The 27,193-nt window shown below is 40.4% G+C and overlaps 1 protein-coding gene across 1 annotated transcript; it reads right to left on the reverse strand.

The window, feature by feature from the left end:
* Positions 1-3,007: 3,007 nt before the first annotated feature.
* On the reverse strand, positions 3,008-24,419 carry LOC127429661 (nesprin-2-like). Its single transcript, XM_051678773.1, has 12 exons — positions 24,157-24,419; positions 23,930-24,080; positions 22,707-22,889; positions 21,638-21,775; positions 15,213-15,407; positions 12,787-12,988; positions 11,955-12,061; positions 10,871-10,922; positions 10,286-10,434; positions 7,441-7,623; positions 7,040-7,104; positions 3,008-5,448 (listed from the first exon to the last, which is right to left on the reverse strand). Exons 1-12 carry the CDS (start codon positions 24,417-24,419, stop codon positions 5,205-5,207), a joined length of 1,932 nt encoding a protein of 643 aa, XP_051534733.1. The 3' UTR covers positions 3,008-5,204.
* Between the last annotated feature and the right edge of the window lie 2,774 nt (positions 24,420-27,193).

Raw genomic sequence — 27,193 nt, forward strand, 5'->3', positions numbered from 1 at the left:
GTGAATATGAGGACCCCCAGCCCTCTTATAGGACCCTTTTGCCTTCCTGTTTCTAATGAAATTTTTTGAGCCACGCTTTAATCTTATAACGCCGCCTGGTGAAAGTTTCTACCTAAAAGAAAACTGGCCCCGGGGCCCTTGCTAGTCATAAATTGCCCCTCAAAACTTTGCCTAACACCTCTTTTTGTGCCCCACAGAAGAAAATCATATTAGTTTGAAATAACATGAGGATCAGTTTTCATTTTTGGGAAAACAACTCCTATTTCTAAGTATTCGTTGGGTAATCTAGTCATTTTTGTAGGAGACAAAGTTGTTTTTTAGTGTAACATTATCAGCATGTTAAACTTACCATTTCTCAGCAAACAAAAAGTTATTTCCAAGCTGGATGGAACCATTTATATGCAGGACCTCATTATTATTGTTTTCAGCTTGTTTTATACACTAATATGGTATTACTAACATTCTGCAATGCACAGGAATGCAAAGTGTTGGGCCTTCAAGATTAGGCTGACCACGTTTCAGCCAAATGGTATGCAAATAAAATGCTATCTCTATTCTCAAGCATGGCAAACCCCCTGACATATGCAAGGCCTGACATGGTCAGTGGTATCACATGAATTCCAAGTAACCATCTCCAAACTGAGTTAGCGATGCTGCCTAACCAAATTCAGGTTGTCCCAGCTCACATTTTTCACATTTTTTGATACACATCTGCCATGTCAAATTTAAAGGATATCAACTACGAGAGTGAGTGAGTGAGACCCAAAATTAAGATGCATCTACACTAATTAAAAAATAAAAAGTCACTTTTGGTTCGAGATAATGGGAGTTATGCAGCCCAGATAAATTCATATGCATTTTTTATTAAAAAAGACCATTTCCTCTGCCAGTCATTCAATTAGTCTTTCTATTACAGCAGGACCCTCTTCCCCTCCAAATCCAAACACTCTTTATATCAGCAATTACTGATGCAGCAGGAGGAGCACAAATCTTCAAGGCCTTGACAGTGTTCAGAAAAAGTCTATTTCCTCCAAAGGCTTTATTACCACAGAAATCCTCCACAATTTTCTGTTTGTTTATGTCCTCCTCAGGTGGACACCAGAATTGATTTGCTTGGGATTTATAGGCTTGCATAGGCATATGGTTCAGATTGATGCTCTCTTTTTCTTAGGATTTGCTTTTGCCAAGTAAATAAACATCTCAGTATGTGTGTATGTGTGCATGTGCATTTTCTTAATTTTTTTTATTTAAATGTATATGCATTAATATATAGTATATGTAATTTTCTGTATGCATACAACAGAGCTTACCCTGTAGAATCCTGCATACAACACAGTATGCTCGACTTGGCCTTACTTTTCCATTGTGACGGATGAACTACAAGTAATGTCAGCTGCGATTTTTTAATTCTCCTTCTTGACTCATTATTTAATTTGAAAAGTTAAGACATTTAAACAAAAACAGATTAAAAATGCAAAAATTAGTTCATTTCCAAGATATTGCCAAATTCAAAATGCAGTGTGATGAGGTCATTGGCAACACTAGCATACTACCTTTTTAAACATTTCTTGAGGAATAAAGTCTATTGTTTCACTTTTTCACTTACTAAATAGTAGGCAGTATATAGCGTTTGGACTGAACAGTATCCAGCTGTACTAGTAAACTAGTATACTATTAAACTAGTATTCTATTCCAAACATAGCCAGACACATGCATGCTTACCCATGCACAGAACACTGCATTTTCCACAGTGTTGACTAGTTCAACTCTGAATGGACAAAGATGAGGTTGAAAGGCCATGTGCAGACTCTTCCAGCAAAGATCATTTGTGTGCTAATTAAATTTGAAACATTCTTTCATAATCATTTTGAGTGTTCTTCTCTGGCAGCAGCACAAAAACCTCTTTCAGCATGTCCACCAACCCAGATACACAGAGAAAGTCACTGAATGCGCCCCCAATGAGAATCACATGGCACATCGCTCTACATGCATTCCAAAGTTACTATCCACAGCCGGCCACTTGTTTTCACTCATCTCATTTATTGTAGAAGTCGTAAAAAATACATAAGTGCAAAACCAATCCTTGATGCGCACAAGGATTTGGTTTAAAGCTTTTTTGTCTCTTCATTGGACTGATGTAATTTCCCAAATACAGTGCAGAATACCCTTTTTTAAGTAGTTTACATTGATTACAGTGTACAGTACAGTGGTTCCTGATGAAATCATTACAATATGAAATGTACAACAATTATAGTTCTCCCTTTACAACATTATATTTAGCTGTATTGTTTTTGAACAGCTATAAATAATCAGTTGACCAACATTTAAACGTGCAAAGGGATCACCCAAAAATGAAAATGTTCTCATCATTCACACTCATGCCATCTCAGATGTGTATGACTCTCATTCTTCTGCAAAACACAAATGAAAATTTCTAGAAGAATATCTCTGCTCTGTAGGTTTATTCAATGCAAGTGAAGCTCTAAAAATCACAAAGTCATCATAAAACTAATCCATAAGACTCCAGTGGTTAAATTCATGTCTTCAGAAGTAATTTGATAAGTGTGGGTGAAGAACAGATCGATATTTAAGTCCTTTTTTACGAAAAATCTCCACCCTTGACCAACCCCGACCAGTCGGTGGCGATATGCACGAAGAATGCAAATAGCCAAAAAACAAAAGAAGATGAATGTGTAAGTGAAAGTGAAAGTGGAGATTTATAGTAAAAAGGACTTGAATATTGATCTGTTTCACACCCACACCTATCATATCACTTCTGAAGATATGAATTTAACCACTGGAGTCATATAGATTACTTTTATGCTGACTTTGTGATTTTTGGAGATTCAAAGTTCTGGCCACCATTCACTTGCATTTTATTGACCTACAGAGCCGAAATATTCTTCTAAAAATCTTCATTTGTGTTCTGCAGAAGAGAGAAAGTCATACACATCTGTGATGGCATGAGGTGTGAGTTAATGATGAGAGAATTTTCATTTTTGGGTGAAATAATCCTTTTAAACTGTGCAAAATGTCAGTCAACCTGAATTATATGCAACATTTTATACAATTAAAGAAAACACAAGTAAACATGCTTGACAAGGCAGTTTTAAATAGTGATGCTTCTTGAGCTCTCATTAAATAATTTAATTTGATACTATTTATACAATTCACGCTAACATTATGAAAAAAATAGTGTCAGAGCCAGTGGCGGGCCGTGCATTAAAAGTCTAGGACTTCAGTGTGATTCATGCCATTAAGAAAACACAGGTTCACAATGAAAAAGACACCCTATGCCTTTAGTAATACCAACTGACATTTTGTTCTCCCGAACAGACATTCAAAAATCATAATTTTTCATATGAATCTACCAAGGAGGTCTATAATACCTGGAAAAATCTATCTAATAATATTTGCGATTTAAATGTTGCTTGCAATACATTTTGTTTCGTCAGGGTACATGGTAATGCTGCGTTCCATTCAAGTTGGATGTGGGATATTCCTACTTTATATCTCCGACCATAAATGCATTCCATTCCCCGATATTCGGAACTGCAACGCTCCTGTTAGCTTAGCAGGGGTTTGACTCTCATTAGAGATGTCTCCTAGCAACCCAACTGATAAACAATGCTGCAGCGTTAGCATTTGTGCTTCAGGTGTATGATTACCAAAAGAGATTATAATGTTTTATACACCTGTTTCTGCAGGCGTTTGTTAAACAAGCTTTAATATCATGTAATGTGGAAACAAACTCATTTATCGATATTACTTAATAAAGTGAATGTTTATCACTTACTTTGTATATCTCCCTGAGTGTCGACATGTTTGTGTGACATCATGCCCTTGCATCTCGGCAAAATCGCAGTTGAGAATTTCTGCACGAGCCTACAAGTTGTAATTCTGACTTCAAGATGTGTTCCATTGCACTTTTCCTAGTAGGAAGTTGTAAAATCTGACTTTCCGAGTTGAATGGAACACGGCACTACTTTTCAAAACTTGATCCAGCAGCCTAATTTACACTTAGAAAACTCCTGATGTTGCTATAACAATGCAAAAAGCACTTACCAATTTACTTGAAGTGAAAATCAGTCCTCCTTTCCTGTTTAATAAATTAAGCAATCACACGGTCATGCAGAACATCTAGTATTTGTAAATCCATAAGGATCTCTTTCTCAATGGCGATAACAGCAATGATGACAGCCGACTCGTCAGCAAGATCTCACGCTCGCTTTCAAATTACGTCACTTAAAGCATGATTGCGTCACTCAAGGCCAGCTAGAAGACCTCGACCGGGACATATCCTAAAGATCACACCCACCAAGCACAAATAAATCAATCTGATTGGCTGATGAATCTGACAATCTGACTTTAGTTGCCCATTCATTTGCACTGTTGAGGGATTCTGTGAAAATTCTGAAGTACTGAGGGGGTGGAGCTCAAACTCACGCGCTACTTCAGCTAACGAGCTCGGCTTCGGGCATGTGATTTCTGAAACAGTTGTCACGCTTCGCTTGTAAGCATCAAGGAATAAATTCTGACTGGATAAACTTTTCGTTTTTCTCTATTTGTTTGTAGATTAATTAAGAGTGGAAAGCAATTAAAAATACATAGGCAAAAAGGTGACTGAGAATGAAAGGATGAAAAATATTTATTTATTTGGCATGTTAGGCCAGCAGAGAAGGCTTTACTGGTCAGAGCAGAATTAAGTGCACTTTGTGGGGTTTACACTCTTGGCCTTTGATGGCCTGAGTCCAACCATATTTAAGGCATGTGGATGGCACCCAGGGATAACCTTGTATAATCATTATGCAAAACCACAAAACAGCCAAACAGATTTAGCTCCTCCTGAACCCCATTTTCAGATGAGAAATGCTTTCATAAAGGAATAATTCACCCAAAATTGTAAATTCTGTGATCATTTACTTACATTGTTCCAAACGTTTCTGTTGGCCTCAGTCACCATTCACTTTCATTGTATGGAAAAGATGCAATGAAAGTGAATGGTAAATGAGACTAACATTCTAACGTCTCCTTTTGTGTTCAACACAAGTTAAACAGGTTTGGAACAACATGTGGGTGAGTAAATAATGGAATTTTGTTCATTTTTGGGTGAACAATCTCTTTAAAAAATCCTTTAATCTAAAAGCAAAGAGAAGAGTTTAGCAAATGCACTCTCTATCTTTACAGTACTGCAGCCTGAATCATCAGGTGGGAGGGGGTCCTTTGTAATGTAGGGCCAGGTGGAAGGAACGTGTTAAGGTATTAGACCAATGGCATGGGGAATCATGTGATATGAAGGGCCAGATCACAACAGCTAGCAGGAGGGCACACAAGATGACAAACAGTGCTGCCGAGGCCTTTCGCGTTTCAGAAAGCTTCAGGGGCCCAAAGAGCCAGGGGCCACTATGAGATGAGTTGCCAGTAGAGGCCTTTGGTTTACACGTGTCACTGCACACATGGAAACATGAAAATAAATCTTTACATTAAAAAAAAAGCAGAGGTTTACATCATCCATTTTCAGCATTACCAATAGTGGTGTTCCAGAATTCACTTATTACATACAGTACATGTCTCTTCAATAATGGTAGTTGGTACAAATGATCCAATTGTGCATTCAGGCCCAAACGTTTTGCTTTAAGGGTTAGTTCACCCAAAAATGAAAATTCTCTCATTATTTATTCACCCTCATGCCATGCCAGATGTATATGACTTTCTTTCTTCTGCTGAACACAATCGAAGACTTTCTCAGCTCTTTAGGTCCATACAATGTAAGTGAATGGGTGCCAAAATAGTGAAGCTCCAAAATCCACATAAGGGCAAAATAAAAGTACTCCAGACGACTCTGGTGGTTAAATCCATATATTCAGAAGTGATTTGATAGGTGTGGGTGAGAAACAGATCAATATTTAAGTCCTTCTTTTACTATAAATTCTTCTCCCTGCTCAGTCAATTTCCACTTAACTTTCACTTTCTTATCCTCCTCTTTTTGGTGATTCACATCCTTCTTGCATATCACCCCCTAATGGGCAGGGAGGAGAATTTATGACAAAAAATTGATTTAATATTGATCTGTTTCTCACCCACACATATCATATCATGTATCAAAAATGTGAAGATTAATATTATAAAATCACTTACATTAATTCTTCTGTTAAGATTTGAGCTGTATAATTGTTTATATTGTCATTTTAGGGTTTACGGCGTTACATCTTTATGGCAATGAAGTTGTAAAATTGGATGTAAATTTATACAGAAAAGGTTAGCAAGTGATTTTATCACAATAAAATCATGTTAACACAAATATTGTTCATGTCTTGTGTCTATATTTTTGGAACATTGAGTATTCTTACGATAATGGATTGGCCCCATTCACTTCCATTGTAAGAGCCTCACTGAAACCCAGATTTGTGCTTTTTCAAAGAAAAAGTCAAAAAATATTTTGTGGTAATCAATGTTAAGCCATAAATGCTGTCGATTGAGCTTAGCATGTAGTGAACCCGGAATATTCCTTTAAGTCAAATCGAGTTTTCTGCCACAATTGGGGTCACTGGTCAGGAAAGCGTGAATTCACTATGTCAAATGTTTCTCTTTGAATTTTCTCAGTGCAATAGAAAATACATTTTAGAAATAAAGAATGTAACCTTAAAAGTATGTTTTTTTTTCTTATTATTACTTTTTTACTTTGCACAAGGCTGTGTAGGCCTTGTCTAGGGTGACTTAGAATCCTGGATACAAAGACACTTTCTCATAAGAAATCCCATTTTCACTCATTTATACAAATATTTACAAATAAACATTTGAGTTATAAAATCCATCTGATTTATAAAGATTTACATTCTGAAAATCAGCTACTACACACACATACTGTACAGTAATTCCAATTATCTGTGGGTTTTCCATGATTGGTTGAAAAAAATAAATCAAATTTAGTCATGTGTAATTTAGCACAAGACAATACATGCAGTTAATAACCAGGTTAAAGCAAACTGTTTATTCATCTCCAAATTCAAGGAAATCTAGATAGTAAACACTTCCTCACCAACTCGACTTTGTACAGGTGTTGTCCTTCAGTGAATCAGGGAAACAAGGTCTCTCCTGCAGCCTCTAGTGACAGTGAGGGACAAGACGATAATAGCTAGAGATTAACAAATCCCTGCAAGGACTCTATTGTTTACCACATCTTTGGCACTGGAGCACATTACAAGAATAATTATGTGTGGGGAGTGCAAAGAGGTGCAAAGTACATAATAAAATCATGCAGAGAGCCACATTGGCTACACATTAACAGCCCTGGCTTTAATTTGCAAAGCTCATGTGATCACAAAAAGCCATTACAACGCTGGAATAGATCTAGAATGGTATTTTATGCTGTGAAGGTTATGAAGTTGCAAGACAGAAGGAGAGGATGTTTATGAAAATGTCTGTGTGTGAGAGATATACCTGTGGGTCTTGGTGACGTTTATAAGAGTGATGCTGGAGGTCACATGACATAGATGGGCAAGAGTAGGAGCACGTGTGCTGAGCTTGCTGTTGGTGGGGGCGCCTCTTGGGGAGCACATTCTCTTGATACTCAGCTCCCTCCTCCTCCTCTCTGGATGCCAAAGATGAAAAACTGGAGCAGGGCTATAAAGATTCACACAAGCAACAAACACTTACGATCGCCAAGAAGTGGAAAGCACAGTTCGCACTGCAATGTGACAGCTTCACTATGCTACAAAGGGTGATTGTAAATTGAAAGAGACGGGCTCCATTAACTAATAAGGTTCAAGGCGGCTCTATCTTTCCATGCTCCATTTTGTGTTTCTCACTTGCTTTTTCTCATTTCCTCTCTCTCCTTTTTTATTCTTTCCTTTAATGGGACCAGCCAATAAGCTGCCTTGTCCATCTTTCTAGTAGCACATCACCGTGGGGCTTTTTTGACAGCCACTCTTGGCCCTTTTGGGGTACGAGTCCCCTCTATGTTTGTGCCCACAATTACGGCAGCCATTAAAGAGCATGTTAGTGCAGCGGGTCTTTTTCCCATCCCTGTAAAGCTGCCAATTAGCCATGAGCACTGAGAAATTACAAGAGCCTCTTTGAAATGGAAATGGTCTCTCTCTCTCTCTCTCTCTCTCTCTCTCTCTCTCTCTCTCTCTAGCATCTAGGTTTTTCCAAGCTTCGGCAGGCAGTCGGGGCTCTGCATCACTGAGGATTCTCATTCCCAGAAACCGACCCAACCCCACCCTCTCTGGAGCAAGGGATGAGGTTTTTAGTCAAGATGGTTCAGATTAATTTGAGATGGATTAATTAGTAACGCAGCTGAAAAATATGCACCTCATATTCTCATTACTTTTTATGATGCCCCTAAAAATGTAATTTTACCCACGGAGACACTGATGAATCAGATGGATTTATGAATATAGATATGAACAGGTTTAGTATCAAGTTGAAGATGTAAATGGGCCTTCAGCCATGTGATATGCATTAAAGTGGAAAGGGAAAAGCATGGTGACGGTAAAGTAGAAATTGTTGTAATGCTCAAAATCAATGCTGTGTAGTCTTAATGAGATTTAGGAAAAAATCCTCCATGCGCACTTGTACCAAGTATCCATTATGCACTTATAATTGTGATTCATATGTACAGTTATAAACAATTATAACAACTGAGGTTGTTATGCAAGTTATGACAAAATAACATTACACTGATTTAACATGATTTAAGTAAAATTACATTAAAAACATAAAAACACTGAGTTAGAGCAAATTAGATGAACAATTCATATGAAAAATATGACCTACAAAAATAATTAAATAAAAACACCAACAGCAATCACAAAGTTCACATGAATTTTCAATTACAGTCCATTTATGCATTTGGGTGACACTTTTATCTAGTGACTTTCAGTGCAATAAAATTCTACATTTAAATGTGTTCCCCCTAGGAAGTACTTGACAATGTTCATTTAAAAAAACTAATGGCAAACCCATTTTTTGATACCTTGATATCAATTAGCTAGAGTCTCTATATCATTGATAAAGTTCAATGATTTTATATGATGATTTGTGCATTAATGATTGAATAATGACAACTAGGTCCATTTAAACATCCGATGATTGTTTTTTATGAGCTGTAATTTGATAAACATCTGGCAGCTGGTATTTTATTGCCTTTAAAAAAGTGACACTGATTTAATACTCGTATTAGCGTTGATTACTTTGCAACAACAATTTTGTAATATTGACATCAAGCTAATGTCCAAATGAATACATTTAAATTAAAAGTGACAGACAGAGTTTAATTAGTAGCATTACTCACTTTGCTGCTAAAACTCTCTCTCTCTCTCTCTCTCTCTCTCTCTCTCTCACACACACACACACACACACACACGTTGGTTGCAGCTATCATTATGAGGACTCTCCATAGACATAATGATTTTTATACTGTACGACTTATAGAATCTATCCCCTAACCCTAACCCTCACAAAAAAACTTTCTGCATTTTTACATTTTCAATAAAATATCATTTAGTATGTTTTTTAAGCGATTTGAATTATGGTGACACTAGAAATGTCCTCATAAACCACATTTATAGCATAATACCCTTGTAATTACCAGTTTGTAACCTAAAAAAAAGTCCATGTAAACCACTTAAAACTGCCCCCCACCCCCCCCCCAAACACACACACACACATGCGCTAGTGCGGCTACCCTTATGAGGACTCTCCATAGACATAATGATTTTTATACTGTACAAACTATAGATTCTAGCCCCTAACCCTACCCCTAAACCTAACCCTCACAAAAAACTTTCTGCATTTTTACATTTTCAATAAAGCCTCGTTTAGGATGTATTTTAAGCGATTTGAATTATGGGGACACTAGAAATGTCCTCATAAACCACATTTATAGCATAATACCCTTGTAATTACCAGTTTGTAACCTAAACAAATGTCCTCGTAAACCACCCAAACCTGCCCACACACTATGTGTGTGTGTGTGTGTGTGTGTGTGTGTGTATGTATATATATATATATATATATATATATATATACATACATACATACATACACACACACACACACACGCATATACACACTACTGGTCAAAACGTTTGAAACGCTTGACTGAAATGTTTCTCACGATCTTAAAAATGTTTTGATCTGAAGGCGTATGCTTATATATACAGTATATATATATATATATATATATATATATATATATATATATATATATATATATATACACACACACATACACACACACACACACACACGTATGTATGTATGTATGTATATGTACATGTACCTGTGGAACGGCTTTAAAACAAATTTGGTGCGACTGGCCCAGCCAGGCACTGATGCGCTCCAGGTCAAAAGTCCCAGGCTCAGGAGGCCTGGTTTCAGGTGTGGAGATTTTAAATGGACCAGGATACTGGGGCTTGCAAGCTCTGTCAACTGCATGGCAAACACACACATGCAAACAGAAAACAGATATTAGCAAAGTCTTTTAGAATAAACAAATCAGTAATAGGCTGTATAAAGTATTCCTTCGATTGACTGTGCATGAAAGAGGCAATTTTACAATGAAATGTCTAATTCTTGTCTACAAGCAATAAGTACATTTGCAAAAGCAATTTGATGCTTTGAAAAAGATAAACTAGGCGAAATCACAACACGGCACATTGGATATTTGAACGTTTAAGACCCTTCCCCCATCAATAATCTCTTTAAACGGTTTAAGGTGGCTGCTGGCTATTTTTCAAGGATACTAGAAAAGAAGCCAAATTAAGAGCAGCTCTTCCATGATTATTGAGTGATTAAGCTGTGACAGGGATGCTGCCTTCAGTGGATGGCACCAGTCACACTGACCAATCAGGAGCTTCGGCTTTACCTGGCACTGGCATCTGGGGTGGGGCGGAATGCTCTAAGCTCCTCTCTATGCCCTGAAAAACACCACACATACGTTGATCATTCACCAACACTGCAACACACACTTGCTTGTAGTAAAATAATGAATTTTTATACAACTTGGTCAACAGGATGTGAATACCTGAAGACCATACTGTAGCTATATGTACTTTCTGAACATTAAGAACCATAGCATTAATCCCTTCTTTTGCTGCTATAACAGCTTTCTGTCTTCTGGGAAGACTTTCCATTAAATGTTGGAGCATGATTGTGGGAATTTGGTCCCATTCAGACACAAGATACATTCCAATTCATCCCAAAGGTGTTCAGTGCAGTTAATGTCTGGGTTTTGTGCAGGCCATTCAAGTTCTTCTACAACAAATGCCAGAAACCATTTCTATTGGATCTTTGCTTTGTACACAGGGGCATTGTTGTGCTGGAACAGAAAGGGGCCCTCCTCAATCTGTTGCCATAAAGTTGGAAGCATACAATTTTCTGGAATGTAATTGCATGCCATAGTATTAATGTCTTCATTGGAATTACTGGAATAGCCAAACCTGTTAATTAGAAGGGGGTGAGCACATCCTTTTATGTGGACAAAAATTAATTAAAAAAGGGTATGGAAATTAGTAAGTAATGATAGTATTTTCACTTTTGGGGTGAACTATCCCATTAAATTAAATCAGAAATAAGGCAGTAACCTGTGGCCAGGACAACACCAAAACAAATAGCAAATTAACATACATCCTACTTGCATTACACACTCTGCATGCTACAACATGTGCAGGCACATGTGTGCGCAAACACATACACAAATACACAGTGCTTATTGTGATCATATTTCAGTTGGAGTAAAAAACATACAAAGCATGCAATCCCCTTTTTTGCATTTGAATCACATTTTGAATGTGTTTCTGGACCAAAAATGTTTGCAAATACATGATGTTAATATACTACACATTAAAAAAATAATTGGCTCCATGATCCACAATGTAAATGAGAATTGTATGAAAGCTTATATGGAGTTTAAGCTGTCAGATGGAACTAGTGGAGTGTGGATGACTCACTGTCTGTTTGACGTGGATAGCAGCATTGGCTGGTTGTGAGTCCACAGGACTTACGTAGACTCTCCTTCTTAAAGGATATTTGGCCGGTTCCTCTGTGCAAGACACACCTGTGAGAATAAAAGAAAACTTTGATGCAACCGCAGGGTAAACATTACACTCCTTGTGCTTTAAAGCAGTAGTTCTTCGTTTATTTTGATTCAGGACGCATATTTTGCATTGAACACCAAGTTGCGACCCAACACGATACCAAAAAAGTTTTTATTGTACAAAAGTAACAAAAAAAAGTTATTTAAATTAAACATGAAGTTGATTAATATTACCAGTGAGTGCATGGAGTGAACAATATTCAAAATTATATACAGGTTGAATAGAAAAATTGACAATTATGTAAATGCATAAAGAATAGCAGAAGTGTTATTTATCAGCCTAACAAACACTGGAGGCAAACATTGTGTTAGTATTAGCCATATTACCAAGTGACAGATACATTTGCAACACAAAACTAAAGAGTTTGATTGGATGCACAACCTTGATATTGGAGGCGTTTTTTTAAAAAAAATGTCTCCCTTTATAAGCCCATTTAGTTTGCTATCCCAATTATGTCAAGTTACATTTTATTATTTGCATTTAGCATTTTTTTTTCTCCTGTCAGAACAGACCTGTGGCCCATTTTAGCTTTAAAGAATTATAAACTACTAGAAATGTCTATTGTAAATAGCACCAAAGAGCTAAGAAATCATCTAATATTCCTTAATAAGGTTGCAAGTTCCAGTAATGGATAAGAATTTGCTTTGAGGAACCACTGGATTGTAATACAGATGTATTGAAATACCCACCTGCAGCTGCACTGAAGTAAGAATGTCAATGTCCACTGAAGGGTCCCACTCAAGAACCAGGTGGTCTTGGCTGGTCTGATGAAGAGAGCCCTGAGGCCGAGGTCCCGTGGTATGGTCCACCAAACAGTCATCCTCCAGCACACTCTCAGAAGGACAGCCGGAATCTGGAGCACCCAGAGCCCAGTCCTCCTCAAAAACCTGGTATAGCACACAAAAACTCTTACTACACAGGTCGTCTACACCGGACATGAGCCTCGTCAAAAACAAATAGATCCCATTTTAATCAATTAATCTGTCTATGCTGGAAGTGTCCATTGCAACACGTTGCGTTACGATGAAAGTAAACGGATGTCATGTTTCATTTTGCGCTGCACGCGCTGGCACTACTCCTGCCAACAAGACAAATAAATGGTTTAGAACATTAACTTCAATGCGTCCAATATAGACAGCCTCAAGCCATTGTTTCATGTCAATGGACACGTCCAGTGTAGACATGGTGTTTAAGATCTTTTTCAGAATTTTAGTTCATAAAGAACAATCCTTAAGAAGAAAAACAATGTGTTGTGATCAGTATGTGGTTAGGTTTAAAAGTTAGAGTAACTGGAATCTTGGAAACAATGAGTTGCAGTACTTCTAAAACACTATGTCTGAATGTCAATGCATTAGCAAAATATCAAACCAAGTGCCATTCATTTTAAAGACACAGTACAAGCACACCTTTTAAATCAAAACGATTAGCAAAAAGAAGTTTGCCTGGTTTTAAATGCTTAACAGATCTACTGTTCACAAAACACTTTCTTGAAGTCAAACTTAGTGGAACATGTCTATAATTAATATGATGAACTACACCTGTGGTTACTCTGTTAGAACACCCATTTCAAATTGAGGGGAATGTATAGTATTTTTTCTCTCCCTTTATAAGCCCATTTAGTTTGCTATTCCAATTATATGTCAAGTTGCATTTTATTATTTGCATTTAGCAATTTTTTTCTCTCCAGTCAGAACAGACCTGTGGCCCATTTTTGGGTCATGAGCAAACAGTTGGGAACCACAGCTTTAAAGAATTATAAACTACTAGAAATGTCTATTGTAAATAGCAAAAATATAATTAATAATTAATTAATAATTAATTAATATATAATTAATATGATGAACTACACCTGTGGTTACTCTGTTAGAACACCCATTTCAAATTGAGGGGAACGTATAAAGTAACTGCAAAAAAGGCTAGAAAAGTGAAGTTCATTTATCAAGGATAATTTACTTGCAGATGCCACTTGGTTTAAGATTTGTTATCGATGCAATGACATGCATAATTTAAGTGTGGCTTTTGTGTCCAAATACTTTTCAGGGCCACTTTATACGAAAACATTCAGAAAGTTCTCTGAGGACAGAGTGAAGATCGATCAGTTTTTTGTCACACATAATGGACGCTGCGTGAGTTTTGTATGAGCTATGGAAAATATGTGGTAATTCATTATGGGATGTCTGGTGTGGGACTCTATAAACATCCTATATCTGACAACTGTATAATGAACATAAGCACGCTACATTTTCAGCATGTCTTTACATGATCCGCTTGGGCCAAAAGAGACAAAGACTTACACAAGGAACTTGTTCAAATGGACAGTACATGTATTGTACAGTGGGCACTTGGCGACCAGACAACTATTCAGGCTATTGAGGGGGTGTATTCATGACTTTTCGGCCAGAACGTATGAAGTTGGATGCTGGAATAGCTTTCCCTTGGGATAATTATTTTCTGAAAAATGCAACAGGCAAAAAGTAAGGAGCCACTAAATGAAAGGATTGAATTAAAATAATAATAATAATAATAATAATAATAATAATAATAATAATAAAAAGCTATCCAGAGATTTTGTAGAGAAGGGTTTCTCAAGGTTTCATAGTCAATTGTACACATAATGTGTGACTTATGAAGGACTGACATTGATTCGATAATTTAAAATGCGCAGATTTACTGTTGCTTGGTTGGCCAATATTCTGGTGGGAAATGTGTTTGAAGGATTATATACTTTGATTGCATTCTAATATAATGGAACAATTGAATTATTTATAAATTAGATATGAAGGGCAGAAGAGACCACATAGCCTTTAAGGCTTTAATAGGATATTTGCAAATGAAAATTGTCATCTTTCACACAGCCCCATGTTGTTCCAATCCTACAGTATATGACTTTCTTCCATTTAACCTGTCACCATTCACTTTCATTGAATCTTTTTTCCTTACATTAAAGAGTGAAGGGTGACTGAGACTGTCATTCTACCTAACATTTCCTTTTGTGAACTCATCCAGGTTTTGAACAAAATGAGGTTGAGTAAATTACAGAATTTTCACTTTGGGGTGCACACCTGCAATAAACTCAGATAATCTAATTTCTGAATATGCATGGATATATACCAGTCTCATGCTAAGCAGGCGTGTGTGCAGGCAGCCCAGGCCCTGAAAGACATGAGTACAGTGGAGCAGGAGATCCTGCAGCTGGCTCTCGATGGCCTGGGCATCAGCCGGCTCGCTCCTCTGGATCAGCTCTTCACCACGCTGGAGCAAATTGTTCAGTCGGCCTGCACTCTCTCCCACTGCCTCCCGAAATCCCTGAAAGGCAAATAATGCACAGCTTTCCTTGATTTTACTTTTGTATATGGAAGAATCCCACTCCAAAATCAAAAGAGGAATATATATATATATATATATATATATATAAATATTTATTTATTGTGCTGCCTTTAACTCATTAAACTCGAATACTTTTTTGCACTGCTGCCTGCAGTTTTTCACACTCAAATTTAAAAGTACACCATTCACACACACTGTGGACTAATTGCAAAAAATTGGTCTAATTTTTTTCAGAAAGCCCCCCAAAATAAATAATAAAATATAAAATATAATAAAACCCCCCAAATAAAATAAAAAAGACTCCAATTATTCCTAAATATTGTATGTGTTTATAATCTTATGCTAAAAAGTACTTTTTTTTAATTCTTATTATATTTACATTTTTTATGATGATTTGTTTAGGATTCTTTTCCTGCTGGATGGCATATTTTGTTCTTGACATCTAAGATATAACATTCGTTTATTCAGCCAAGCTAGCTCACAGACAAGTAAAAAATGGCAAATTTTTTGACAACTGCTTAAGGTAAAAACAGTTCCCTATCTGTCACTCACTCGAAGTTGTGTCAATGTAGTGACACTAGGGGTCCCACTTGGGAGCCCCGAACACCTCTGCCTTTTGAAAAAAGGCCAATGGGAATTGGCGAGTGGAATTTGCATGCCTCTCCCCCAGACATATGGGTATAAAAGGAGCTGGTATGCAACCACTCATTCAGATTTTCTCTTCAGAGCCGAGCGGTTGTGTTCAGCAAGCTGAATTACTCTACCGATCCATTCACCTCGAAAAGCTGTTGGATTTACGACGCATTACAGTGGCTTCTCCCCCTCTTGCACTGGTGAAGTGCAGAGAATGCCCCTGGGCGCTACAGCAGCTAAAAGACTATATTCTTCTTACTAAGAGTATATTTTCCCTTCTTAAAAGAGTGGCATTAATGGAGAACGTCTTTTTAAAGATGCCTCTCCGTTTGTGTGTATTTCCTGGTTGCGGTCATTACCTCTCCACTTCCGATGGCCATGATCACGGTCTTACATGCTTGGGTACTGCCCACGCGGAGACAGCCATGCTTGCCCGGGTGGCCTTGTGTGTCGGGCTGGAGTGGAACCCCTCACCCCCCTGAACCTTCGCAGCCTGATGATTGGTTCCTTGGCCCGGAGCGCCGCTCATGGCTGCGCCCCGGTCCCTTTCTTCCCGGAGGTGCATGAGGAGCTCACGAGGTCGTGGCGGGCACCTTTCAATGCCTGGACCCGGCCTCTGAGCTCCTCCGCTCTCACTACCCTCGATGGTGGGGCTGCCAGGGGGTACTCTGTGATTCTTCAGGTGGATAAGGCAGTTGCGGTGCACCTGTGCCCGCAAAACGCCGCCACCTGGCAGGGCCACCTGAGACCCCATGCAGCGCCTGTAGGGTTATGTTGTCTCTGGCGACAAAGGCCTGCGGTGCCGCTGGACAGGCCGCCTCCGCCCTGCACGCCATGGCTCTCCTGCAAGTGCACCAAGCCAAGGTGCTAAGAGAACTGCACGAGGATAGTTCTGACCCGGGATTGATGCAGGAGCTGCGCTCGGCGACCGACCTCACTCTCCGGGCAACGAAGGGCAGGCGATGTCCACCCTGGTGGTCCAGGAGTGCCACCTATGGCTAAACCTGGTCGAGGAGAGAGGCTGACAAGGCATGGTTCCTTGACACCCCCATTTCACCCAGCAGTTCTCGGCGGTGAAGAAGCAGACGGAGGCTATACAGCATATCCTGCCCCGGCACGGCTCAAGACCCCGCACCCCTTCTGCTCGTCGCCAAGGGTGTCCTCCTGCAGCACCAGCTCTGCCGCAGCCCGCCCCTGCGGCCCGGCCCCGGCGTGGAGCCCACCGCAGGAAGAAGATCCACCCATCTCACGGCCGGCCGCCAAGAACCCAAGGAAGGCTTCAAAGCGCCCCTGAGATGGGTGATCCAGGGACGAGGAGATCCACTTCTATGGAGCTTGTGGACAGACCACTCCATCCCCCGGTGGAGGGCCAGGAGGAGAATCTTTTGTTTCATTTTTCGCCGCATGCCCAAGAGGCTGCGGTACCCAAAACTTCAACAAAAGAGTGGTTTTCTTGTTCCCTGGGTCACATGTCAGGTGCGCACAGCCGTCGTCACGACCACTGTCCACCGTCCTATTTTGGCAGGTTTGGCGCTCCAGCGGCAGACCCCCCCGCCCCTGTACGCCCAGCTGTGACTCCACCCCCAGGTGGTCCAGCTGATTTGGAGTCGATTCGGTTGAGCACAGGTAGACCTGTTTGCTTCCCGGGAATCCTCCCACTGCCCGCTTTGGTACGCCCTGACCGAGGCACCCCTCGGTATAGATGCGCTGGCACACAACGGGATTATGCAAATATGCTTTTCCCCCAGTGAGCCTACTTGCACAGACCCTGTGCAAGGTCAGGGACGATGAGGAGCAGGTTGTCCTAGTAGCACCCTACTGGCCCACCCAGACGTGGTTCTTAGACCTCACGCTCCTCGCGACAGCCCCCCCGGCGAATTCCCCTGAGGAAGGACCTTCTTTCTCAGGGACGGGAAACCATCTGGCACCCACAACCAGACCTCTGGAATCTCCACGACTGGCCCTTGGAAGGGATGCAGTAGACCTAAGTGGTCTACCACCCGCGGTGGTAGACACGATCACTCAGGCTAGGGCTCCCTCTATGAGGTGCCTGTATGCCTTGAAGTGGCGCCTGTTCGCTAAGTGGTGTTCTTCCCGATGCGAAGACCTCCAGAGATGCGAAGTCGGATCGGTGCTTTCCTTCTTGCAGGAGAGGCTGGAGGGGCGGCTGTCCCCCTCCACCTTGAAGGTGTATGTGGCTGCCATTTCGGCACATCACGATGCAGTGGATGGTAAGTATTTGGGGAAACACAACTTGATCATCAGGTTCCTGAGAGGTGCTAGGAGGTTGAATCCCTCCAGATCACGCCTCATCCCCTCATGGGACCTCTCTGTAGTCCTTTAGGGTCAACTCCCTTTGAGCCCCTGGGTCAGTTGAGCTTAAGACACTCTCTTTGAAGATTGCCCTCCTGACTACGCTAACTTCCATCAAAAGGGTAGGGGACATGCAGGCATTCTCTGTCAGAGAATCGTGCCTGGAGTTCTGTCCGGGTTATTCTCACGTGATCCTGAGACCCCGACTGGGCTATGTGCCCAAGGTTCCCACGACCCCTTTTAGGGATCAGGTGGTGAAACTGCAAGCGCTGCCTCAGGAGGAGGCAAACTCAGCCTTGGCGTTGCTGTGTCTGGTGTGTGCTTTACGCATCTATTTGGATCGCACGCAGAGCTTTAGAAGCTCCGAGCAGCTCTTTGTCTGCTTTGGTGGACAGCGGAAAGGAAGCGCTGTCTCCAAACAGAGGATTGCCCACTGGGTCGTTGACGCTATCGTGATGGCATATCATGCTCAGGACGTGCCGCCCCCATGGGGTTACGAGCCTACTCCACTAGGAGTGTAGCGGCCTCCTGGGCCCTGACCAGTGGCGCCTCTTTGGCTTACATCTGCAGAGCAGCGGGCTGGGCAACACCCAACACCTTTGCGAGGTTTTACAATCTCCTGGTTGAGCCGGTTTCGTCCCGTGTATTGTCAAGTACGAGCATGTAAGTTCCGGGACAGCTGGCTGGGTGTACCGCTTGCGCATAGCACCTTTTCCCTCCCTTGAGGTGAAGACGTGCGCTTTTGACTCCCAGTCGTGTTCACAAGCTGTGATCCCTGGATGACTTTCCTCCTTAGCCCTGTAGCAGACGAGTTTGCGGAGAAACTCGCCGCCGGCCCAGTATGTGTGCTAATTAGGCCCTGTACTGGGGTAGGTGCTCCACATGTGCTGGTTCCCCATAGGTGACCCCATGTGATATCTTCCACTAAATCATTTCCCTGTCGGTAAACTGCGTCTTCCTTGGGCAGAGGCCCCTCTGCCCCCGGTCGCCATGATTTGTAGAAACTCCTCCCCTTCAGGTAGGACCTACCATGGGACCTCTCCACATGACATACTTCCGACAAGACTCGGTAAGACCATGTGACATATTTCAACTCAAAATACCACCCCTTTCTCTGGGCGGGGTGTGGTCTCCGCAGTGTCTTCCCCTTGGGAGTGACACCCCCCCAACGTAGACATTTATGGCCCCCAGTCGCTTAACAAATTCCACTCTTTTTGGGGAGAAAAAAAAAGAGGAAAAGAGGCCACGACTGGGCTAGCCTGTCCCTATTTGTTGGGCAGTCGACTTGTTCCCGAAGGAAAGTTCAACGCTCATAAGTGTGTTGGGGTAGGTTACGTGATGGCCTGGTGCGCTGGCTACGAGGCACACAGCTGTCTGCCCATCTTGCACCACAAGTCCACGTAACACAGTTCAGCTAGTTGTGGCGTTTTGTATGGGGACCCCAAGTGTCACTACATCGACAGAATGTCGAGTAAGTGACAGATAGGGAACGTCCTAGTTACTTTCGTAACCTCGGTTCCCTGATGGAGGGAACGAGACGCTGTGTCCCTCTTGCCACAACACCGAACTACCCGCTGAAATGGTCGGGACCTTGTCTCGGTTCCTCAGCACAAAACCTGAATGAGTGGTTGCATACCAGCTCCTTTTATACCCGTATGTCCAGGGGAGTGGCATGCAAATTCCACTCGCCAATTCCCAGTGGCCTTTTTTCAAAATGCAGAGGTGTTTGAGGCTCCCAGGAGTGACGCCTAGTGTCACTACATCGACACAATGTCTCGTTCCCTCCATCAGGGAAAGGAGGTTACGAAAGTAACCAGGATGATATAAAGTTTAGCTATTTTGGGGCTTACAGCAGCAATGATCGATGCATTAAGGAGACGTATGTATTTGATGACTTCATATTTCATTTTGTGATTCTTTTGAAAATCTTTCGAACTGTGGTATTAGGGAAAAATAAACTCTACAGTTACATTCCTGAGAATAAGAGCTTTCATATGATATATGACATATATTTTAAGTGCCATGTGAAAGACTTTTGTATTCATATTAATATTTCTACCCCATTACTTCTAGGTGGCACTGATTTACAACACGAATGGTTTCAGGCCTTATTTTGTTATTTCGTGTAACAAATACAAAAGTGATGGTATTCTCTGAAAAATTCAGATTCTAAGATTTCAAAGGATACCTCATATGCCTGACCTATGTATACTGGGACTTGAACGTTTTGTCCCTGTGGACCTGCTGGTGGATCAGATTAATTTTTTTAATTTTTTTTATTTACCAGCAATACAGTAATTTTTTTTTATAAAAGCACTGCATTACAGAAATGAGAATCGAATTATAAATCACCATTGAGAATAATGGGAATTATCTGGACACATTATGGTAATGAGAATTCAGGGAGGAAATGAGCTTCATTGTCATGAAAATAACATCCCAATGCAAAAACAATTCTCATGATCCATAAATTGACTTATCTCTCATTGATTTTGGGGTGAAATGTGACCTGAACATGTTTTCGTGAGATCAAGTTGAAGTCATAAAAAACATGTCATAACTCCTGTGAATGTTGTTATTGTTCAGACACTTTTATACATATGACCTACAATCCACTTATTACAGGGGTCCTGGGTAGCTCAGCAAGTAAAGACGCTGACTACCACACCTGGAGTCGCAAGTTTGAATCCAGGGCGTGCTGAGTGACTCCAGTCAGGCTTCTAAGCAACCAATTGGCCTGGTTGCTAGGGTGGGTAGAGTCACATTGGGCTAACTTCCTTGTGGTCGCTATAATGTGGTTCTCGCTCTCAGTGGGGCACATTGTGAGTTGTGCATGGATGCCGTGGAGAATAGCGTGAATAGGTCTCCGCATTAACGCGCTCAACAAGCCATGTGGTAAGATGCACGGATTGACGGTCTCAGACGTGGAGGCAACTGAGATTCGTCCTCCGCCATCCGGATTGAGGCAAGTCACTACGCCACCACGAGGACCTAAAGCGCATTGGGAATTGGACATGCCAAATAAAATAAAAATAAAATAAATAATAATAATTTACACTTATTACAATGGCAATAGTTTATGAATCGCCCCTTTTGGGATTTGAAACTGAAACTTATGAGTCACAAGTGCAGATCTTTAACCACTTAAATACATACCCATATGTCATGCTTTGAACCACAGTCTATCATGGTTGTGCAGATACTGTATGTGGTGAATAGTCAATATCCCTTAAAGATCCACATCTCCTTGAGGGCAAGGGTACCTGAAGCTTGTGCATCCTCGAGCAGGTGTCTTTGCCTGAGAAGTGCTCCACTTCATTCAGCCTGAGGTCCATGTCAGCCAGCCACATGGCCATCTCTTCCCTTTGTGCCTCAAAATCCTCCCGCTGGCACACAAAGTGCTGTGGCACACACACACACACACACACACACACACACACAGAGTGCATGAATCTACACCCTGATGCTGCTTTTAGCACAGACAGTGACTGACAGGGACGTCAAAGCGTTGAACAGGGAGCAAAGAGGAATTGGCATAAACAAAACAGACACAGAAGCCCACAGTAAGGGGCAAATGCAGTGCAGCCAAGCATGGACCGATGTTACGCAGGGGTCACTGCGGTTGGAAGGGCAGAATTATGTAACACAGGCAGAGCAGAGGACTGTATGGATAAAGAGTTAATGGGATTAAAATGAATGGAGGAAAGGGAAGAGAGAGACTTATGTGCACGGCAAGTAGCGACTATAATGTGTCTTTCAAATACATGTTTTTTGTGTTTGACGTTTTGAGCTCCATAGAATTATGTTTTGAAGAATGAAGTTAGAGGAAACCTGAATCATTTTAACGTGCTTTAAAGACCCTGTGAATTCACTTGATGAGTAGTTTTCTTTCCTGTGTTGATGTATTTCCTATTTAAAGTTTGGGCAGGACATGTCAAAGAGCTTGTCCCCTTTTTTAAATGGCCAATAAGCCTTAGTTACGTCACAGCCATGAACCATGAGTTGCAACTTCGGTTGATAGTCGGTTGCAGGTGGTATTACAGGGAAGGACATTACCATTCTAGAGAGCATTTTATTGGACAAAAATCTGCATAGTGCAAGATTAGTCATCAATACCTTTGGTCCGCTTTCCCCAGAAGAAAAAAGACTGTAAAATATATATGTGTGTACCTGCTAAAAATGCATTCTGTCAATGTTTAGGAGTACACTAGCATATAGATGGACTCAAAGCAAACACACATGGACCAAAAGCCACAGAATCTACTTTTGATTTCATACCTTTGAAATATGAGCAGTTTGAGGGGCAGCAAAGCTGAAAAAGAGCCCCTTTACCTTTAACCTGCGGCAGACAGTGTCCACTGTGTTGCTGAGCTGGTCCCAGCGCTGTCCACAGTCCTTTGTCATTTCCACAAGCCATGCACCCATAGCACCACTGAACAGGCCAACCAGAATTTGGCTCCTCTGGGTCAGGCTGTCCAGCTGAGTTAAACGAATTCTGGCCTCAGCACGAAGGCTCTGCAGTGAGGTACAAAAACGGACACAATACAGGTCATTTTAAAAGTGGGTTATTGTAAGACACTTGTGTGAAGGGTTAAGACCAAAGGAGGCACAAATGAGCTCCTGCAGGTAACAGAGTGAAACAGTGCTTAGGAGAAGAGCAAAGGAGTTTAACGACCATTTGGTGTCATTTATTCTCACTGGCACGGATCCCAGATCAGGAGTAAATATGCTGCCTATGCGTGTGTAAGTGTGTCTATGTGTCGTTGATTACACTTTCATTGTGGGCAGTGTCAAATAGTTGGCAACTATCCACTCAACAACAGACACCTGTTTTCAAAATGACTAGTCGGCAATGGTCTCCATCATCTTATATAATAAAAGAGCGACAGCTGTAATTGTTTTGGGGGAATTTGTTTCTGCCATTAAGATACATACAGTAAATAGAGATTTTTAAAACTGCATACTTTTTAAAATTGTCTAGTCAGTGGATTGCCTGACCGATTAGTCGATGAAGGCTGGTTTCGGGTTCATCTGACTTGGACTGGGCGCGTTTCTCAGAGGACATGTTTTTCTGTTCAAAAACAAAATGGAAAAGAATGTAGGGGTCTTGAGACGTTTATTTAAAACTTGAATATTTTTTAAATTGACAGCATCTAAAAAATGCAATGCTCTTGATGGGATGCTAAAAAAAACCCTCCAAACTGTCAAACAGCTAAGCACAGCATGCAATCATTTTCCGATAATTTTTCTGAAAATCGCCATATTGCTTCTCCGCCACTTAAAATTGTATTAAAAAAGTGATTAATCTTTTCAACACTTTGGCGGATTTAAACAAAACTTGGTATGAGTCATCTGAACCATGTCCTGAGGGTAAAGGAACAGTTTGGAGACAGTGCTAACTAGTGTTCATTGACATCGGGAAAAAAAATCTAAACGAAATGTAGGCCTATAGAAAAAAAAACTAGTCGACCTCACTAATCAACTAGTTGACCATCGTGACTATCCTTACATCTAACTGCAATAAAGTAACACAAAATTACACATAAATACATTACCTCATACTTCTGTAACTCTTCTTTAGCTGTAACATACAGCACATGGCTTGAGTTAGGGGATGCGGCTATTTTCTCTGCCAACTGAAGCCAGTCGTCCAAGCTGGAATGTTCTTTCATTAACTCATACCACAGCATCCACCTTCTCTCCAACCTGATGGACCAATGAAAAAGCACTTATGTAGGATTATTTTAACAGATGTTGCCAAAATACATTAATGCCTACTCACTTAACACAGCTCTCAAGGGAGGAGGAAACATCTTGGCTCGAGTCTCCAATGGACGACCCCTCATTAGATACATTCAAATCATCTTGTAGTTGCAAGTGTCTCTCTGAGAAGCAGGACACTGGGGATTGCAGGTGCTGACCAAAACCGGTTTGGGAGTTCATATCAACAACACATGTTCGCCTCTCTTCCCTGTCTTCACTTCCTCTGGGGCTAACTCTGGTGTTTCCATGGTGACTGGCTTTGAGTGACATCTCTCCTAACATCCTGGCATCACCAAGTGCCACCTGCTTACAAGAACACAAAGGAAGGCCAGATCATTAGACTCCAACAAAGCATGATGCACACACATATTGTGACTCTGCTTTCAAAACATAACTCTTTCAGTTATGCTGTCTTGCTTATGAGGAAGTAAACTGATCTTGGGATAATTTTATTTCTATGCATAAAACACTGAGAATCAGACACAGAAAATTCAGAAATGGGTATTTGACATGCAGTAGTTTTGGAAAGTTGACATGTCCTGCGGTGTGACATGCTATACAGCATAGAAAACCATTTAAAAGTGCAATATCCTAAGTCTTATGCAATTGCTATGCTTGCCGCTTATATATATATATATATATATTCACATTTACTGAGAAACTACATGGCATTTTTACTCCAAAAACAAATAAATAATATTTTGCATATAGAAAATTAAGCCCATTTGTGGGCCACTAAGATTTTTTACATTGTGACATTATTTCCATGTCATGTCCGTGTTTCATGAGAATCATCCAATGGAGAAAAACTCATTTTAACCTAAAATCTTGATGTTTTTTGTCAAGTCCATGGACATGTTATGTTTGTGTCAACTGTCCATATACATAAAGCATTTCCTTGCATCAACCATTTTCCTACATCAAGAAAAGTTTGTAGTCTACACAAGACCCAAGGCTCGTACAATTCAAAATAGCCCACACTCCTTGAAAATTAAGTGTTGGGCTTTTGCCTAGCTACAGTTCACAAAAATAAATAAATAAATAATAAAATATACTAAATAAATAAATAAATATTTCTTGAAGAATTAAAAATCTCAGTTTTTACCATAAAATCTTCAACTCAAAAGAATATCAGTGATTAATTTACAGTGGAGAGAAACGCATTGTTGCAAGTTTCTGGTTAGAAAAAGCAGTCTTTTTTTGCATGACAAACTGATTCCAGATTTTAGACACCTCAGACATAAAAAAAATGTCTCCTGTGCTCCGGGGTATAAATTCAGCCATCAAAAACCATAAATTAGTTTTATGCCTGTTACCCAAAGGAGTTACAAGGCTGCCGCCCCAGCCCTGGCAGAGAAAAAAGCCAAATAGATTTTCCTCACTCTAATACCAAAGTCAGATATGCCAGGCCATGGCTGCTGTCAATCAAGACTGATGCTCCCAAAATGTGTCTTAGGCTAACCTCATTGTTGACTTTGACAAAGGAAGGTTTTTTAATGTTTGAGTGTGCCTTGAAAGGATAGTTCACCCAAAACAGAAAATTCTATCATCCTTTACTCACCCTCATGTTGTTCCAAACACTTATGACTGACTTTCTATCATGAAACATAAAAGGAGATCAATCAGTATAGTCAGATGTTATTCTACTACTTCGTATCCCCCACCTCAGTCTAAAATAAGAGTGGAACACATCCGTATTTATAAATGAACTTGCCTTGCATGATCACTTGTGGAGAATAGTTGCTTTAAACCTTTAGCCCGACCAGCTTATAAGTCCAAGTCAGTCAGGCATAATTTACCTGCAACCTTTCCATCTACCTCAGCTGCCTTTACCACCACAGATACACACTGGCTTTAGGCTCAACTGAAATGACAGTCATTTCTCAGGGTCTGCTATGAGTTTGCCCCAGTGGAGGGCATTAAGGCACTGGACTGAGTCTCAAGGCAGTCAGGTTGAAAATCGAAGGCCCCCGTTATTGCTTTTCTCAGCCTGCAGAGAATGTTGCTCTTGCCTGAAGAGTAATGGAGTGCAAACACGACTGCAATCCATACACGGTTCCTAACCTTTTCAGTAGTGAACAAACGTATAGCAGCCTGAAGGCCATTTCCCATCTCACTGGTGATGTTGGGGCATTGAAGGTCCTGAGGAATAGTTATATTTACAATCTCTCTATGTCCACATGTGCAGTTATAATCGAATTACAGTGGGCTTTTGCATCATCAAGCTACAGTCTTCGGCAGTCTATCCAAGTACTCATGACAAAATGCGTTATCAAATATTTTAAGGAAGGACGTCAGCTGAGGAAATGCTGGTCTTTCCGAACAAGTGAACAATGCAAAGTGCAACTGTGGTCCGATTAACATTTATACATTCTGAACGGAGCCAAGCCACAATCGCATTATCTAGGTCTGTTAGTCCTACATCACAAAATTGGACTACATTTTGGTAAGATAAATAGTTTTTGTCCGACTGAAATCAAACTTTAAAAGTGCATTTAAACGTACTGAACAACTGCAAGCAGCACATTAAATGACTGAAACACTGCTCTTTACAAAACCCTGCCCTCTTAAGATACTGTTGTACAGTTGAGTGTGTTGTAATCAGATAATGTGCAGGAGAGCAGCAGCACGTCATCTTAAGTGTTGACAAGTTGTCAAAAGCAACGGAAGGAAAACAGCGTTTTCACATGAAAAACTAAGAACTGCTAATGATGCTCAATAATCAGCTGTTTAATCTGAATGACCTATAGGGCTGGGTATTGATATAGATTTCCCCATTTTATTCTGATTCACAAGCTTTTGATTCAATTCCATTTTTGTTTCAGATTCATTTGAGTATATTTCAGCTAGAATGCCCACTTTGTTTAAATATAAAATAAATTCTGTCTCTGCTAATGTTGTTAATTATAAAGGGTTAATTATAATGTCATTTTAGCCTTTAAAAAAAAAAATGCAAATTCCAAATACTTTGTTAATAAATATGATGTCTTGAAATTGTGTATATCATTTTGTATGGCCTATATATTGTGTTAAATTTTTATTGTTTACAGGAATAA

The sequence above is a fragment of the Myxocyprinus asiaticus genome, chromosome 39, assembly GCF_019703515.2.
Source record: "Myxocyprinus asiaticus isolate MX2 ecotype Aquarium Trade chromosome 39, UBuf_Myxa_2, whole genome shotgun sequence".
NCBI lineage: Eukaryota > Metazoa > Chordata > Actinopteri > Cypriniformes > Catostomidae > Myxocyprinus > Myxocyprinus asiaticus.

Excerpts from the sequence above, each read along its gene's own strand:
- LOC127429661 (XM_051678773.1), bottom strand. The coding sequence starts at position 24,419 with ATGTTAGGAGAGATGTCACTCAAAGCCAGTCACCATGGAAACACCAGA. Across the intron at positions 10,923-11,954 it reads CTATCCACGTCAAACAGACA|GGCATAGAGAGGAGCTTAGA; the intron begins GTGAGTCATCCA and ends GGTGTTTTTCAG. Across the intron at positions 10,435-10,870 it reads ACCCCAGATGCCAGTGCCAG|TTGACAGAGCTTGCAAGCCC; the intron begins GTAAAGCCGAAG and ends TTTGCCATGCAG.